The sequence below is a fragment of the Schistocerca nitens genome, chromosome 11, assembly GCF_023898315.1.
Source record: "Schistocerca nitens isolate TAMUIC-IGC-003100 chromosome 11, iqSchNite1.1, whole genome shotgun sequence".
Taxonomy (NCBI): domain Eukaryota; kingdom Metazoa; phylum Arthropoda; class Insecta; order Orthoptera; family Acrididae; genus Schistocerca; species Schistocerca nitens.
In genome coordinates this window covers 21,332,704-21,351,435 of record NC_064624.1, presented here as the reverse complement: position 1 = coordinate 21,351,435, position 18,732 = coordinate 21,332,704, and the positions used below count along the sequence as shown (strand labels likewise).

The 18,732-nt window shown below is 38.1% G+C and overlaps 1 protein-coding gene across 5 annotated transcripts in view; it reads left to right on the top strand.

Annotated features, from left to right (window-relative positions):
• Positions 1 to 11,532, top strand: part of LOC126213094 (zinc finger protein 729-like) — a 109,217-nt gene extending 97,685 nt beyond the window's left edge. For all 5 annotated transcript variants that reach the window (XM_049940697.1, XM_049940693.1, XM_049940696.1 and 2 more), the window contains one exon: positions 9,525 to 11,532. In XM_049940697.1, the coding sequence (XP_049796654.1) occupies positions 9,525 to 11,172 (1,648 nt within the window). In that variant the 3' untranslated portion in view covers positions 11,173 to 11,532. The remainder of the gene's footprint in view (positions 1 to 9,524) is intronic.
• The last annotated feature ends 7,200 nt before the right edge of the window (positions 11,533 to 18,732 follow it).

Sequence of the window (18,732 nt, the reverse complement as noted above, 5' to 3'; positions counted from 1 at the left end):
AGACGATTTTACCCTCGGTAAATTCATAATAAAGTTGCTATGACGTCTAGCAGATACCACACTCGTTCTATGATTGCCACTCAGCAGGGGTTTTTGTCAACAGATTGTGTTTATTGTTATTACAGTGTAATAATTGTAGTGACCTCTGTCAGTGTCTTTTACAATATGCAGTGTGCCCCATGTCTCCCTAACCATTCAAACCAGTCTGATCAGACTTCTTATTCTCCATGAGTTCTGTTCACAGCTCGTGATCTAGTAGCGAACATTGCTGCTTCTGGATCATGGGGTCCTGGGTTCGATTCCTGGCTGGGTTGGGGACATTCTCTGCCTAATGACTGGGTGTTTGCATTGTCCTCATCATTTGATCATCATCGTCATCATCATTCGTGACAGTGGCTACATTGGACTGTGTAAAAAAAACACTGTGTAAAAATTGGGACTGATGACTGTGCAGTTGAGCGACCCACAAACCAATCATCATACATGATTTCTGAGAGTAAGAGAACTATACTTCAACGTATATTTGGGTAAATGATTTATGAAGTTGTGATGACACTAATATTCATCAAGATTACATGATGGAAATTGGTGATACAAATTCAGAAAATGGCTTGGTGGTAGTAGTGGTCGTGGTGGAAATGAGAACAGAAGACATACTCATATCACCATGACTCCTGCTTTTATTGTAGGGGAAACTCAAATGGAGGCATGCACAATCCAAGCAATGTTTATGCTAGACAATATAACATTGCTTTGCAGATTCCTGTCCTGTCACTAAGTGGTAACGCGTTGGTCAGGAATCGAGACATTGAGCTAGAAATCAGGTGTACTTTTCCCTGAAGATATTTTAGATGAGATTCAACAGTGATGAAACAAAATCTTGATAATATAAAAATGTTCAAAAGAATATACCTTCTTTGCATGATATTAATGTTTCTGAGATAAGATTTAATAGGCTTGCTTGTATTCACAACAGTCTCCAACCCTGGCATCAAGTGCATTGAGTATCTTTCCTTAGTAGGTGGAACCAGATGTAATAGTTTTACGGTGATGTAAGAAACGACCCACCAGGGTAGCCGAGAGCACTAACACGCTGCTTCCTGGATTCCAGTAGGCGTGCTGACCCCGGATCGAATCTACCTGGCAGATTAACGACGAAGGGCCAGTGTGCCGGCCAGCCTGGATGTGGTTTTTAGGTGGTTTTCTACAGCCTGCTAGGTGAATAGCAGGCTTGTCCCCACATTCCACCTTAGTTACACAGCTTGCAGACATTCCCATTTTCCCATGGATTACACTGGATGCAAACAGTTGGGGTACACTAATTCACTAATTATGTCCCAGAACAGGGGGGGGGGGGAGGGACTTTGGGAATGGTGACCCCATCGTGATACTAGCCTGTATATGTAATGGCACTTTGCAACCAGCCTCGGCCAAAAGACTGAGTAAAGGTTGCAAATTCCCATTGATTCCCCAACCCAACTAGTTGTTGGGTAGAGGGGTGCCGGTGTAGATAAATCGAATGTGAGAAACTGTTTTTGTTCATAATGACAGCCCTTTCGTTGGAAAATTGAGAGAACAAAGGAAGGAATAAAATAGAGGTAACAGCTATCATGCCAAAATTTTTAACAAATGTGGTGTAAACCATCAGCAGTGTTATTGTCCAGGCTGTAGTATATGTGTTGATAAAATACATGTGCGCTTCCATCATCACTGCAACCATCAAAAAGAAACGCAAAGTATATCTATTTAAAAAAGCTGATAAAAATGCTCTTAACGCCCTCTTAAGAGACAGTTTTCACTCCTTCCGATCTGATCATGTAAGTGTAGAAAAGTTGTGGTATGTTTTCAAAGAGATAGTATCGACAGCAATTGATGGATAAATACCACGTAAATTAATAAGTGATGGCACTCATCCCCCATGGTACACTAGGTGGGTCAGATCGTTGTTGCAGAAGCAACGAAAAAAGCATGCCAAATTTAAAAGAGCGCAAAATCCTCAAGATTGGCAAAGTTGTACAGAAGTTCGAAATATGGCGCACACTTCAATGCGAGATGCTTTCGATAATGTCCACAACGAAATTCTGTCTCGAAATCTGGCAGAAAACTGAAAGACATTCTGGTCATACATAAGGCACACCAGTGGCAACACGCAATACCTTGACTGCGAGATAACAATGGTGAAGTCACTGAAGATAGTGCCACTAAAGCAGATTTATTAAACACTGTTTTCCGAAACACCTTCACCAAAGAAGATGAAGTAAATATTCCTGAATTCCAATCAAGAACAACTGCCAAGATGAGAAACATAGAATTAGATATCCTCGGAGTAACAAAGCAGCTTAAATCACTTAATAATGGCAAAGCCTCCGGTCCAGATTGTATACCAGTCAGGTTTCTCTCAGAGTATGCTGATAAAATAGCTCCATATTTAGCAATTATATACGACAACTCGCTCACCGAAAGATCCGTACCTAAAGACTGAAAAATTGCTCAAGTCACACAAATACCCAAAAAGGGAAGTAGGAGTAATCCGCTAAATTACAGACCTATATCACTAACGTCAATTTGCAGTTGGGTTTTGGAACATATACTGTATTCAGACATTATGAAGTACCTCGAAGAAAACGATTTATCGACATATAGTCAGCATGGTTTCAGAAAATATCGTTCTTGTGAGACACAACTGACTCTTTATACTCGTGAAGTAATAAGTGTTATCGACAAGGAATGTCAAATTGATTCCATATTTTTAGATTTACAGAAGGCTTTCGATACTACTCCTCACAGGCGTCTTCTAACCAAACTGTGTGCCTACAGAATATGGCCTCAGTTGTGCGACTGGATTCGTGATTTCATGTCATAAAGGTCACAGTTCGTACTAATAGACGGAAAGTCATCGAGTAAAACAAGTAATATCTGGCGTTCCCCAAGGAAGTGTTATAGGCCCTGCTATTGTTCCTGATCTATATTAACAACATCAGAGACAATCTGGGTAGCTGTCTTAAATTGTTTGCAGATGATGCTGTCATTTACCGTCTTCTAAAGTTATCAGATGATAAAAACGACTTGCAAAATGATTTACATAAGATATCTGTATGGTTCAGAAAGTGGCATCTGACCCTGAATAAGGGAAAGTATGAAGTTATTCAGATGAGTCTTAAAAGAAGTGTGCTAAATTACAATTACGCGATAAGTCACACAAAACTGAAGGCTGTAAATTCAACTAAATTCTTAGGGATTACAAATAACCTAAATTCTAACGATCACATAGATAATATTGTGGGTAGAGAAAAAGGGACAGAAGGAAACATAGTACATGAATATGGATGGGGGTAAGAAATGAAAGAGGAAGCCGTCTGGTAGAACTTTGCACAGAGCATAACTTAATCATAGCTAACACTTAGTTAAAGAATCATAAAAGTAGGTTGTACACATGGAAGAATCCTGGAGATACTAAAATGGATCAGATAGATTATATAATGGTAAGACAGAGACTTATGAACCAGGTTTTAAATTGTAAGACATTTCCAGGGGCAGATGTGGACTGTGACCACAGTCTATTGGTTATGAACTGTATATTAAAACTGAAGAAACTGCAATGGGAATTTAAGGAGATGGGATCTGGATAAACAGACTAACTCAGAGGTCATACAGAGTTTCAGGGAGAGCATAATGGAACAATTGTCACGAATGGGGGAAAGAAATACAGTAGAAGAAGAATAGGTAGCTTTGAGGAATGAAATAGTGAAGGCAGCTGAGGATCAAGTAGGTAAAAAGACGAGGGCTAGTAGAAATCCTTGGGTAACAGAAGAAATATTGAATTTAATTGATGAAAGGAGAAAATATTAAAATGCAGGAAAGGAAGCAGGCAAAAAGGAATACAAACGTCTCAAAAATGAGATCGACAGGAAGTGCAAAATGGCCAAGCAGGGATGGCTAGAGGACAAATGTAAGGCTGTAAAGGCTTATCTCACTAGGGGTAAGGTAGATACTGCCTACAGGAAAATTAGAGAGACCTTTGGAGGAAAGAGAGCCACTTGTATGAATATGAAGAGCTCAGATGGAAACCCAGCCCTAAGCAAAGAAGGAAAAGCAGAAAGGTGGAAGGAGTATACAGGGTGTTACAAAAAGGTACGGCCAAGTTTCAGGAAACATTCCTGACAAAGAAAGAAAGAAAATATGTTATGTGGGCATGTGTCCGGAAATGCTTACTTTCTATGTTAGAGGTCATTTTATTACTTCTCTTCAAATCACTTTAATCATGGAATGGAAACACACAGCAACAGAACGTACTAGCGTGAGTTCAAACACTTTGTTACAGGAAATTTTCAAAATGTCTTCCATTAGCGAGGATACATGCATCCACCCTCCCTCGCATGGAATCCCTGATGCACTGATGCAGCCCTGGAGAATGGCGTATTGTATCACAGCCGTCCACAATACGAGCATGAAGAGTCTACATTTGGTACCGGGGTTGCGTAGACAAGAGCTTTCAAATGCCCCCATAAATGAAAGTCAAGAGGGTTGAGGTCAGGAGAGCGTGGAGGCCATGGAATTGGTCTGCCTCTACCAATCCATCGGTCACCGAATCTGTTGTTGAGAAGCGTACGAACACTTCAACTGAAATGTGCAGGAGCTCCATCATGCATGAACCACATGTTGTGTCGTACTTGTAAAAGCACATGTTCTAGCAGCACAGGTAGAGTATTTCGTATGAAATCATGATAACGTGCTCCATTGAGCGTAGGTGGAAGAACATGGGGCCCAATCAAGACATCACCAACAATGCCTGCCCAAACGTTCACGGAAACCTGTGTTGATGACGTGATTGCACAATTGCGTGCGGATTCTCGTCAGCCCACACATGTTGATTGTGAAAATTTACATTTTGATCACGTAAAAATGAAGAGAACATTTGCACTGAAATGAGGATTGACACATTGTTGGATGAACCATTCACAGAAGTGTACCCGTGGAGGCCAATCAGCTGCTGATAGTGCCTGCACACGCTGTACATGGTACGGAAACAACTGGTCCTACCGTAGCACTCTCCATACAGTGACGTGGTCATCGTTACCTTGTACAGCAGCAACTTCTCTGGTGCTGACATTAGGGTTATCGTCAACTGCACGAAGAATTGCCTCGTCCATTGCAGGTGTCCTCGTCGTTCTAGGTCTTTCCCAGTCGCGAGTCATAGGCTGGAATGTTCCATGCTCCCTAAGACGCCGATCAATTGCTTCGAACGTCTTCCTGTCGGGACACCTATGTTCTGGAAATCTGTCTCAATACAAACACACTGCACCACTGCTATTTCCCCGTGCTAATCCATGCATCAATTGGGCATCTCCCAACTCCGCATTTGTAAACATTGCACTGACTGCAAAACTACATTCGTGATGAACACTAACCTGTTGATGCTACGTACTGATGTGCGTGATGATAGTACTGTAGAGCAATGAGTCGCATGTCAACACAAGCACCGAAGTCAACATTACCTTCCTTCAATTGGGCCAACTGGCAGTGGATCGAGGAATTACAGTACATACTGACGAAACTAAAATGAGCTCTAACAAGGAAATTAAGCGTTTCCGGACACATGCCCACATAACATCTTTTCTTTATTTGTGTGTGAGGAATGTTTCCTGAAAATTTGGCTGTACCTTTTTGTAACACCCTGTATAGAGGGTCTCTACAAGTGCGATTTGCTTGAGGACAATATTATGGAAATGGAAGAGGATTTAGATGAAGATGAAATGGGAGATATGATACTGCATAAAGAGTTTGACAGAGCACTGAAAGACCTGAGTCGAAACAAGGCCCCGGGAGTGGACAACATTCCATTAGAACTACTGAAGGCTTTGGAAGAGCCAGTCCTGACAAAACTCTACCATCTGGTGAGCAAGATCTATGAGACAGGCGACATACCCTCGACTTCAAGAAGAATATGATAATTGCAAACCTGAAGAAAGTAGGTGTTGACAGAAGTGAAAATTACCGAAGTATCAGTTTAATATGTCACAGCTGCAAAATACTAACGTGAATTCTTTATAGACGACTGGAAAAACTGTTACAGGCCGGCTTCTGGGAAGATCAGTTTGGATTCCGTAGAAATATTGGAACATGTGAGGAATACTGACTCTACGACTTATCTTAGAAGAAACATTAAGGAAAGGCAAACCTATGTTTCTAGCATTTGTAGACTTAGAGAAAGCTTTTGACAATTTTGACTGGAATACTCTCTTTCAAATTCTAAAGGTGGCAGGGGTAAAATACAGGGAGTTGAAGGCTATTTACATTTTGTACAGATAACAGATGGCAATTAAGAGTAGAGGGGCATGAAAGGTAAGCGGTGGTCGGGAAGGGAGTGAGACAGGGTTGTAGCCTCTCCTCGATGTTATTTAATCTGTATATTGAGCGAGCAGTAAAGGAAACAAAAGGAAAAATTCGGAGTAGGTATTAAAATCCATGGAGAAGAAATAAAAACTTTGAGGTTCGTGATGACATTGTAATTGTCGGATACACCAAAGGACTTGGAAGAGCAGCTGAACAGAATGTACAGTGTTTTGAAAGGAGGATATAAGATGAACATCAACAAAAGCAAAACGAGGATAATGGAATGTAGTCGGGTGATGCTGAGGGAATTAGATTAGGAAATGAGACACTTAAAGTAGTAGATGAGTTTTGCTATTTGGGGAGAAAAATAACTGACAATGGACGAAGTAGATAGGATATAAAATGTAGACTGGCAATGTCAAGGAAAGCGTTTCTGAAGAAGAGAAATTTGTTATCATCGAGTACAGATTTAAGTGTCAGTAGGTCGTTTCTGAAAGTATTTGTATGGAGAATAAATAGTTTGGACAAAAAGAGAAGAGAAGCTTTCGAAATGTGGTGCTACAGAACAATGCTGAAGATTAGATGGGTAGATCACATAACTAATGAGGAGGTACTGAATAGGATTGGGGAGAAGAGGAGTTTGTGGCACAACTTGACCAGAAGAAGGGATCGGTTGGTAGGACATGTTTTGAGGCATCAAGGGATCACAAATTTAGCATTGGAGGGCAGCGTGGAGGGTAAAAATCGTAGAATAAGACCAAGAGATGAATACACCAAACAGATGCAGAAGGATGTAGGTTGCAGTAGGTACTGGGAGATGAAGAAGCTTGCACAGGATAGAGTAGCATGGAGAGCTGCATCAAACCAGTCTCAGGACTGCAGACCACAACAACATCAGAGCAGACCAAAGACTCCAATTCATTGGCAGAACACTTAGAAGGTGCAACAGGTCTACTAAAGAGACTGCTTACACCACGCTTGTCCACCCTTTTCTGGAGTATTGCTGTGTGGTGTGGGATCTGCGTCAGATGGGACTGACGGATGACACTGACAAAAGTACAAAGAAGGGCAGCTCGTTTTGTATTATCGCGAAGTAGGGGACATAGTGTCAGAGACATGGTATATGAATTGGAGTGGCAGTCATGAAAACAAAGGCGTTTTTCGTTGCGACAGGATCTCATGAAATTTGAATCGCCAGTTTTCTCCTCCGATTGTGAAAACATTCTGTTGGCACCCACTTACATAGGGAGAAATGATCATCACGATAAAATAAGAGAAATCAGGGCTCGTACAGAAAAATTTAAGTGCTCGTTTTTCCTGCACGCCGTTCGAGAGTGGAATTGTAGAGAGTGAGTTCGAAAGTGATTCATTGAACCATCTGCGAGGCACTGTGAATAGCAGAGTAATTGTGTAGATGTAGATGAATAGTTTATCAATGTACCTGCCACACGAAATGTTGTGCAGTAAAGATTAGGGATATGACACAAGCACCCAGTATCTACACAATGCTCATATGGTGGTCTCTCAAACAATTGATAAATAATTAACATCAAAATTTATTTATTGCTAAAGCTTTCCAGAAATTCTGTTTCTTATTCTGGTTTGTTTATGGTTGACTGGCATGTTGTAAAATTTTAATTGTAAGTTTTATTTCTAGTACTTTGAGAAACAGAAAGATATTTGTTTGAAACCTTATTTGCATATTTTTCTGATTTGTTTTATCATTATTAGTGTTCAGTTACTTCACTTACATATGTATGAAAATACAAGTTGTAAATTATTGAGTTATAAAAGTTACAATATTTAGTGATTCAGTTGTCAACTTCTAGAATGTGACACACCAGTTACATTTAAAAAATCGTGTGATCCAATTAACTGTTCAAAAACACTCGAAATTTACCAGATACCATGCCAAAACAAAACTATATACTCATCACAGTGCAAAAAAGTGAAAAGGTACAGTCAGAACAAAAGAAAACTCTGGAGCCTGCACACCTTCAGTAGTTTGTAATGTTTCATATCCGAGTGATGTACATACTGGGGACCTGAAAAGCATTACAGTTCTGTTCTGTGGGAAAGGGTTTAACTGCAGGTATAATAATGAAATCCAGATACTACAGGTGTAGCTCATGCATCAGCTGTTATCACTGCCACTCAGTATGTAGTGTTACCCTTCAGTATTTAATGGGTGATGATGTGACCATTTATGTGTGTGTCCTTCAGTCAACGGTGTTCTGCAATGCCAGGAGACCAGATGTTGGGAAGATGTAAAAATTTTCAAAAAGGCTCACTCCAAGTGTACTAGAAACTTTGCAACCATTTCCATCTGTTCAGACAGTATTTCCATTTGTGAAAGGCTTCATACAAGATTCAGTGCCAAAAACAGTTTTAGATTAAACCCATCTGCAAGTGTGGCATTCACATTCATTCATCAGTATGCAAATTTATTCCCTTGATTGATGTCACATTGATTTTTGTTCATGAACAGTCATTGTCCAGCTGATCTTCATCCATGGTAGAGAACTAATGAAAATATTGATGCTTGCACTATTAATTGATTTATTTGGAATGAAACAAAATAAATTGTTTACCAAGTGAAATAAATATACCATTTCTAGAGGTGAAAATGTTGGCGAAACAAAGAGAATGCAATTGTTTACCAAGTGAAATAAATATACCATTTCTAGAGGTGAAAATGTTGGCGAAACAAAGAGAATGCACTTACAGAGCTTACATAATGGAAGAGAACATTTACAAATTATTTCTCTTAAATAAATCTGTAATACCTTGAACTTAAAAATTTTGAATTAAAACATGTAACTGATACATTTTTGATACATTTAATAGATTGTTGTAGACTATTGACTTGTAGCACTGTATTTTAAAAAGATTGTAACATGTGAAAGTGAAGTATTTTAGTTCTCATCTAAAGATTTCAGATCAAATCGGCAGTGACTCAGAATAATCATTATTGAATTTCCTCTGGTTATTTTCGTTTTAAACCACTTTTACCTCATCAGTTCTTTGCTTCTGGTGGAATATTATAATTTTAAATCAGTAACAGTTACTGAATATGTAAATTCTTATGCACTTTTAGGACTTGTGGCCTATAGTACTAGATTTATGGTCACTCAAATATTGTTTCTTTGTTGTAAATCTCAATATTTAACATTATCCTCCTCACTCTTCAGATTTACTCAGACTACTGGTGGAAGTTGTAGCATATCATGTGAAGAAACTTGTCACCATAGACTGGTCCAGGATGAGTTGGTGATAGACATGGAGAAGTCAACACATGGGTTCAGTACCAATACAGAAGATGTGACAATTGATAAGGAATGCTCAGTTGCCACCCAATATGACTGTAGTACGAGGGAAAAGGAATTACATGTATATAGCTGTAATCTCTGCCACCAGAGCTTTTCTTCAAAATACGGACTCATAATGCATGTGTTTATGCACATTGATGGAACGCAACCACCTTCGTATGTTTGTAAGTGGTGTGGTGAGGTATTTCATAGTAATGTTGTCTTGAAAAAGCATATGAGAATGAGTGAGAATTGTCAAGTTTTAACTGCTGACAGTCATGAAAAATATGGACATAGTGATGAGCATGAAACCACTAACTTGTTGGATAGCGAGGGAGAAGTTTCTGTCACAGAACACAATGAGCAGTCTTCATGTAAGGAAACTTGGAAAGATTCAAAGAAACCCTCTAATGACATGTGTAACACACATATGACAAATGATAGAGAGAAAACAAGTAATTATGGAACTTTGTCTATAGCTGTTAACGTCAGTGCCCAGGCTGATCTACTTACTGCAAACAGAACTCACAGATGTGGTATTTGTGGCAAATTGTTTGCTAGGTCATATGATCTCAAGAGACATGTTTACATTCATACTGGGAAGAGACTTCACAAATGTGATATTTGTTTCAAATGGTTTGCCCAGTCACGTTATCTAAAGGCTCACACATTAATTCACACTCGACAGAAACCTCACAAATGTGTGATGTGTGGGGAATCTTTTGCTAGGCCAAACCATCTCAAAACGCACACATTGCTTCACACTGGAAAGAAACTTCACAAATGTGAGATTTGTGGGAAATCTTTTGCTGGGTCAGGCGTTCTCAAGAATCACAGTTTAATTCACACTGGAAAGAAACCACACAAATGTGACATTTGTGGGAAATCTTTCACTATGTCAGGACATCTCAGAAATCACGTATTAATTCACACTGGAAAGAAACCGCACAAATGTGAGATTTGTGGGAAATCTTTTGCTAGGGCACACTATCTCAAGACACATACATTATTTCACACTAGAAAGAAAATTCTTAAATGTGAGATTTGTGGGAAATATTTTCCTACATTAAGCAATCTTAACAGACATGTATTAATTCACACTGGAAAGAAACCTCACAAATGTGAGATGTGTGGGAAATCTTTTGCTATGAAAGACGAGCTCAACAGACATGTATTCTTTCACACTGGAAAGAAACCTCACAAATGTGAGATTTGTGGGAAATGTTTTGCCATGTCAAGCGATCTCAAGGTACACACATTCATTCACACTGGAATCAAACCACATAAATGTCAGTTTTGTGGGAAATGTTTTGCCAAGTCAAGCTATCTCAAAATACACACACTAATTCACACTGGAATCAAACCTCATAAATGTGAGATTTGTGGGAAATCTTTTACTATCATAGGCAATCTTAAGAAACACATGTTAATTCACACTGGAAAGAAACCTCACAAATGTGAGATCTGTAGGAAATCTTTTGCTACATCAGGTGATCTCAAGACACATGCATTTGAACACACTGGAAGTTGACCTCACAAATGTGGTATCTGTGACAGAAGTTTCACTTACTTGGATACTCTCAAGACACATGCATTACTTCACATCAGAAAGAAACTGTAAGTATGTGTTAGTTTACACAATTAGGTTTTCGTGGTTGGTACCCTCAAGGCCTATAAAATAACGTATGTACCAGGGGACAATAAATTGTACTTTCTGTGAAATAACATTAAAATCTCGTAGAATTGTGAAAAAACTTGCAATGATGTGTACTATAGAGTGCTAACAGATAATGTGACAAAAAAATTCATATCTGTAGCTTCAGATGTCAAGAAATGGTATTACCAAATACTCCAGAAACATGAATCAAATGTGTTTCTGTCATTAGCACTGCTCCTTTTTCCTATCGATCTTGCGACAAGAAGATTGTGATTTGTTATAAATCCTTACATTTGTCAGTAATCATAAGTATCTTGCAATATTCAGTATAAAGCCAAGGAAATGTCATGACTTGCTGCTTATTATTTCAAACAAAGTCATCATGTAGTACTTGTAACTCTGTATTTTAGAAACAGTGACAGTAAAAATATAATCATGGCACTTGCTTCATTCCGGCTAGTAAACTCAATACTGGAGAAACATGATTATAAAAATTATTTTACTCAGATGTTTTCTGAAGAAATTTGGTGTGTCGTTAATAGTGTGTGCATTTATGTTCAGTTCGTACTAATCCTGGAATAGTAAACATAACAACAAATACAGGAACCTGCTTAATAGCATGCTTGTCCACCTTTGGAATACAGTACTTTGACAATTCTACATGATATGGACTCGACACATCATTTACATGTTTCTGGGTGTATGTTGCACCACTTGTATTCCACACGTTCAGATCAGCTAAATGGTATGGTCAAGACATCAGTGTTAGTTACCATGCTACGCAGACCAATGTGAAGTCGTTCTGCACATGTGACATGGACAATTATCGGTATGGAAACATACAGTGACCATATGTTCCAGAGCCACACATTCAACAATGTACATTGAACTGTGGGTTCAAACACGTGTATGGCTGCTCCAGCATTGTTTTATGTCATTAGATATGGCATATATTGCCACATGTCCAGCTCTACAGAGCAGGCAAGCTTCTTACCTCCTAGATTTGTGATGAAGTACAGATGTATTACTTCTTTTCATAAGGTTATGGATTTATCACCTTTCAGCCACTTTCCACAGATGTTCACAATAGTAGCATAAATCCATTGTACCAACATCACCACTTTTGAGGTGCTAGTTCCCAACTGCAATGCCACTGTAATTTGCCCTTTGCTAAAGTCACTTACATCATTAAATTTACGTGTTCGCAGCCCATCTTATTGATAGAACAATTCTTTGTAAACTTCTGGTCTGCTTATACACTTGTAATCTGTTTACCGCATCATGTGCATACGTGGCGTTCATTCTCCTCATGAACAGTGTTCATGACATTTTTGCCCATCAGTGCATCTTCATGTAAATGGGTCAGATGCGGAAATGTGTAATCTAAGAAATTCATCATGCTTGGTTGCCATTTGCACTAGTGCACAATAGCTATATTTTTTGTGAAAAATTTTTGTTTCACAAAGCTCTGTACATGATTCAGAGATGATATAGGTTAATGTTATCCACCAAAGCTCTTAATTATTTCTTCAGCATTTAATACTGCGTAAGTTCTACAAAAAAATGAAATAGGTAAACAAGCATTAGGTGTTATGATTTCATTCCAGTTATTTGTATACACAAGAACAACACTTGGGAGAGCTCAGAACGTGAGCACTAAATATTTCTTGTGATATATTCAAAGATGTTTCCATTGTGGGAATTTTTCTTAACTTGTGTAAATATACATGAGGTTTTTGGAAAATTGCACTTACGCTTCAGTTTTAATTTCAGAACAATTGTTTTTAATTTTGATTTCCTACCTATTTGTTATTGTTGAAAGTGGTTTAGTATGTTTCATCATATGTGTAACAATGGGAGATAGTTATAATTAAGTGATTGGCACTGTTCTGTGTTGCTACACTTTAGCTGTGACACTTTGTAGTGATATGATTACATTGTATTTCATCTTTCTCATGATAGGACATCCACAACTGCTGTATGGGTTATTCATAATAGCCAACATCCACATACATTTGTATTAAATATTATTTTCAATAAAAGGAAAGAAAAACCGGGTTTCTGGACAATAGCCTTATATTCTGATGAATCTGAAAATGTACTACAAAGTGTGGCGACTATACATATTATGAATCTCTAAGAAACTGTAAAATTTGTAGTAACATGTTAAAAAAGGTACACAATATGGACTGAATATCTATAGGCATCAGCTAAGGATGGGTCATATGGTGTTTCTCTGGTACACAAGATGTAAGCAGAAAATAACCATATTCAGTGGTTGTGTGGAAAACCACCCAAAGAACTGAGTCTACATAAACACGGTACATACCCATAAATTAAAGAGTGTAACTGCACCTATTAAAATAATAACCTAAGCTAATCACTACATAATAAACTGTCGTATAAGAATTGTCAAGGACAAGTCCGTCGTAGGTTGTTGATCCAAGAGTAAGGGTAATCAAGCACATTGTTTAAGAAAAAACAACAATGAGGAGTACTTTAAAACAACTGACTAGTATTTACATCAGAACTTTGCTTCTAAGGCCACTAACAGACTAAGGGGCATAGTGCTGGAGAGTGGGATAGAAGCACACCTCTGATCAGACTGAAAGCTGGCTGCCAATACTGAGCCAAATTGATCCCGGCTATGCTCTATGGCCCCATGTGACCATTAACAGCGGTCTGATTGGTTGCTGTATTGTTTTCTAGGTTTTTCCTCACTAAGAATGCTTCTTGGAAATGTCTCCCCATCAGTATTCTCACTGTCAGAATTGTATGAATGTGAACAAGGTATATACAGCGGTAACAGATACAGAACTAGCCCCTGACTAGCCACAGCTCTGAAGTGAAACATATTTCATAAAGTGTTCCCCACTCGGTCTATCAATCTACCACACACACTTCACTCCCCCTCCATAGCAGCAGGCTAATTATTTCAAAATTACAAAAGTAGTAGTTTGATGTTGGAAAATGCTCCTTTGGACCGGTGGCTCTTGCTAAGGGATGCAACGTTCTAATAGGGGAAACAATTTTCAAAATGTAGTAAAAAAAGTGGACAGGAATAGAAAACTCAAAGTATTTAAGAAGTGACAAATAATAGTACATTAATTTAGAGTTCGAATTGGCCAATTTTGGCTAGTGTAGAAATAATTTTGGCTAGTGTAGAAATAATTTTGGCTATTGTAGAAATATACACAGCCAACTGAAATGATGCACTGATACAGTGGTGTGGTGGTGCCGAGGCAACAGGTGTGCTGACCATGTACTGAGCCAGCAGGGACAGTATGAGGGCTGCCAAGATGCATCAGCTGGGCAGTCTCTAAGCTTTTGCAATGGTGATGCCAGTGGGCAATGATGGAGTATTGTGGTTCAGAATGACAACATTGGGGCCAGCAAATGTTGTTACCAGTTGTGAAGGTCTAGCCTTGCAGATCATGAAAGGCTGTAACACTGCATCAAATGGGTGCATCATCGGAGGCTATCTGGTTATTTCCATATAAAAGCAGGTCTAGCTCAGTAATATTAATTAGATTTATTACTTTTCCTATAATCTCTGCAGTTTGTAGTATAAAAGTTAAAATTACAAAGTTATTGAAGGATACATAACAAACTGATTATATATCCATAATAAACTAATCTCATTAAGACAACTGTAACACTTTCATTGTTGTATTAAATCTTATTTAATGTACTTAGGTTGACAGCCCTGTAGCCAGGCATATGTGTGTGTATGAAGCTCTCATTAAGTTAAGCGATTAATATTGAAATAAGAGCTAGTTTAGTTAATAATTCATTTTAGACTGATGCATTTACTTCTTATCTAATCTATGTATTGAAGGTTTTGCTTTTCTAAACGTAATTACATCGAAAAGGAAATATTTTGTAAAGGCCGGCAGTTGCGTTTTTGTTTACATATTTTGACGTAAATTTCGTACGAGTGTAGATATTTGTTTTTGACTAGACTTAGCTCTTCAAAGTTAAATTAATTCGTGTCTCATCCACAATTTGTGTGGTTGATTAAAAGTTTCTGAGCCAAGTTTATAAGTTTGTTTACATTAGTGTTTAGTTACATACTAGCACAGGTTAAACTATTCTGCTGTTGAAGTTATTTTCTGCTTTTGTGTTAAGTTTTACTATCAAACCATGTGTGACAAGTGTGGTGGTGTAGAAATTTGAAAGAGGGGGTGTTCTGTATAGACTGTAGGTTGTGGTTTCATTGGGGAGAGTGTAGCGGAGAGGAAACAAGGATAGATAATGAGGCTCTTCCATGTCAGTGTAGGTTACATAGAAAGGACAGAAAAATCGCAGAACAGGCTGCAAAGATTTGTGACCTTAAGGCTGAATTAGAAATCGCGAATTTGGAATTATGTATGCTAAGGGAGGAAAAGGACTCTGGGCGCTGGTAAAAGGTAGCAAACAAAGGGCAGAAAGGGAAGCAATTGATAAAACTTATAAAATTCTGTTAGGAAATCAGTTTGGCTTGCTATCTGAAGTAGTGGAGGAAGGGCCTCATTCAGATTTAGTTGAATGTAGGTTGAAGCAGAATATTAGCTTAAAGAAAAAGACAGGTCAGGATCAAACCAGAATAGGAAAAGAAAAATTCTGCTTATAGGTAGCAGTCATGGGAGGGGTGTGGGCCAACAGCTTCAGGAGAAATTAGGGACAGAGTACCAGGTCACAAGTTTTGTGAAACCAAGTGCTAGCCTTAGCCAGGCGACAGAAAACTTATGTCAGCTACACAAGGACTTTGAGAAGGAAAATCAGGTAATTATAGTTAGGGGAGCAATAAGCAGCCTGGCTATGAATCCAGGGTATAGTATTAGGAGTGACCTGGATAAAATAGGAGCAGAAACTGGGCGCACAGATGTTGGGTTTTTGGAGGTCTTTCAGCGCCATGATCAGCCCTGGGTATAGCGTGTTAACACTGAACTGAACAGGATGCTCGAGACACCAGCAAAGTCTCACATGAGTGTTGGTCCAGTTGATGCTATTGGTAGGTGGGTCCACACTACACATGGCCTGCACCTTATTAGGAAGGGGGAAGATAAGTTAGCTTCTCTATTAGCAGATACTGTAAGGGAGGCCACAGTCACACAAGGGGTGATCCCTGTGGTTATTGGGGCCAAGGCAGACAGGTTTTTTTTAGGTTAAAGTCAATTTCCAGACAGACAACAACCAAGGAAAATAGAAGAAAAGAAACTTCATGCACAGCAAATCAGGATAAAGCTAAGGACGATATCAACTTACTTCACCAAAATATCAGAGGAATAAAAAAAAGTAGATGAGCTGATAATGTATTTGGATGATCTCGAAAATAAGAATGAGATTGATATACTTTGTCTGTCTCGGCATCATGTAACTGTGGGGATGGAAAATACCAGTATAAATGGGTATCATTTAGCATCTTACACTTGTAGATCTGGTAAGTTGCCATTTTCATAAAACAAGGGTATAAATACAGAACTGTTGAAGTGAGCAAATTTTGTGTTGATCAGCACTTTGAGGTTTGTGCATGTGAACTTCAGCTAGATAATGTTGATATTAGCAACAGTGTACAGGTTTCCACTAGGAGATTGGGAGCTATTCATAAAAAAAGTTTGACTCCCTATTATGCTGTCTGTCAGACAAAAAGAAGTTACTAATCTGGGGTGATTTCATTGTTAACTTTCCAAGCAATTCTGATAGGAAAAGTGAACTAGAAGTGTTGTTAACAACATATAACTTACAATCAGTGATCAGTGTCCCTACACGTATAGCTCAGGACAGTAATACTCTAATAGATAATGTGTTTGTACAGCAAGAGGATGTAGAACAAACACATGCTTTCCCTGTGATAAATGGATTATCTGACCATGATGCACAACTGATTAACTTACAAAACATAACAGGGTGTACACTTCAGAAACCATTAAGTAAAAGTGCTCAACCCGGAATCTATAGATCACTTCAGAGAAAGTTTAGGAAATGTAAACTGGGAAGATATATATAATGAGCCAAATGCTAATGATAAATGCAACATATTTCCTAATAAATTTATATCCCTTTTTGAACATTGTTTTCCAAAGAAAATTACTAAATGTAACACCACAATCTTTTCAAAGAAACCTTGGGTTATTGTAGGTATTAATGTGTCTTCATAAAGAAAAAGAAAACTGTATGTGAGAGCAAGTAGTAGTTTTACACTATAAAAATTATTGTAACACACTGAGAAAAGTTGTAAGGAAATCAAGAAATATATATGTTAGAGAACAAATTAACAACTCCAGCAATCAAATCAAATCAATATGGAATGTTAGAAGGGAGGCAGGAAAACTAACCACTGGGGTAGGTAGTATTACTGTTAAAGAGAATGAGACCATCTTAACCAACATTACACAGGTAGCCAATGTATTTAACAATAACTTCTTAAGTGTAAGAGAAAAAATTGGTGAGAATAGTTCAAAAGAAAAAGCCAGGCAGCACATGTTGAGTCAGTTTTGAAAAATTTTAGTCAGATTAGGTTTCATCTAACAACCTCTTGTGAAATAAGGAAAATTATTAAATCTTTGAAAAATAAATGTTCTGTTGGAGTAGATGACACCAAAACAATTTGGAGCAATTACAGCTGATATTGTGAGTCACATATGTAATGCATCACTGACTCCGGGAATTTTTCCAGACAGGTTAAAATATATCCATTGTCAGGCCTCTCTTACAAAAAGGAGGAAACCACAGATGTCAATAATTACAGGCCAGTATCCTAGCTTACAGCATTTTCAAAAATCTTTGAGAAAGTAATGTACTCAAGAGTGGTTAGCCATCTCAACAGTAATGGGATAATTAGTAAATCACAGTTTAAATTTCAGAAATGCTGTTCCACTGAGACAGCAATATGCAATTTCACTGTCTACATAATAGAGTGTTTAAATAGTGAAATGTCACCAGTAGGAATATTCTGTGACTTATCCAAAGCATTTGATTGTGTGAACCATGACATTATGTTAGAGAAATTACAATTCTATGGTATAAATCGAAAAGCATATGAGTGGTTTAAGTCATATCTACAGAACAGGAAGCAAAAAGCCTCTTTGTATGCTTCTAGTGATTAGAAGGAGTTTGCCACCTCATCTAACTGGAGTGAAATTACATTAATTGTTCCACAAGGTTTGATCATGGGTCTCCTCCTGTTCTTGATATATGTGAATGACCTCCTTTTTTATGTGAAACAAGATGTTGAACTGACACTGTTTGCTGGTGATACAAGCATAATTATTAATCCAGTAAAGGAAAGCCCAATAGAAAATGATACAAATTAGGTCCTTTGAAAAGTTATTAATTGGTTTTCTGTGAAAGGGTTTCCTCTGAACTATGAAAATATACGGTACATCCAATTTTCTGCTGCAAAAAGTATAATTCCTTCAATAAACATAGCACATCAAAAGAACTCTGTAGCCA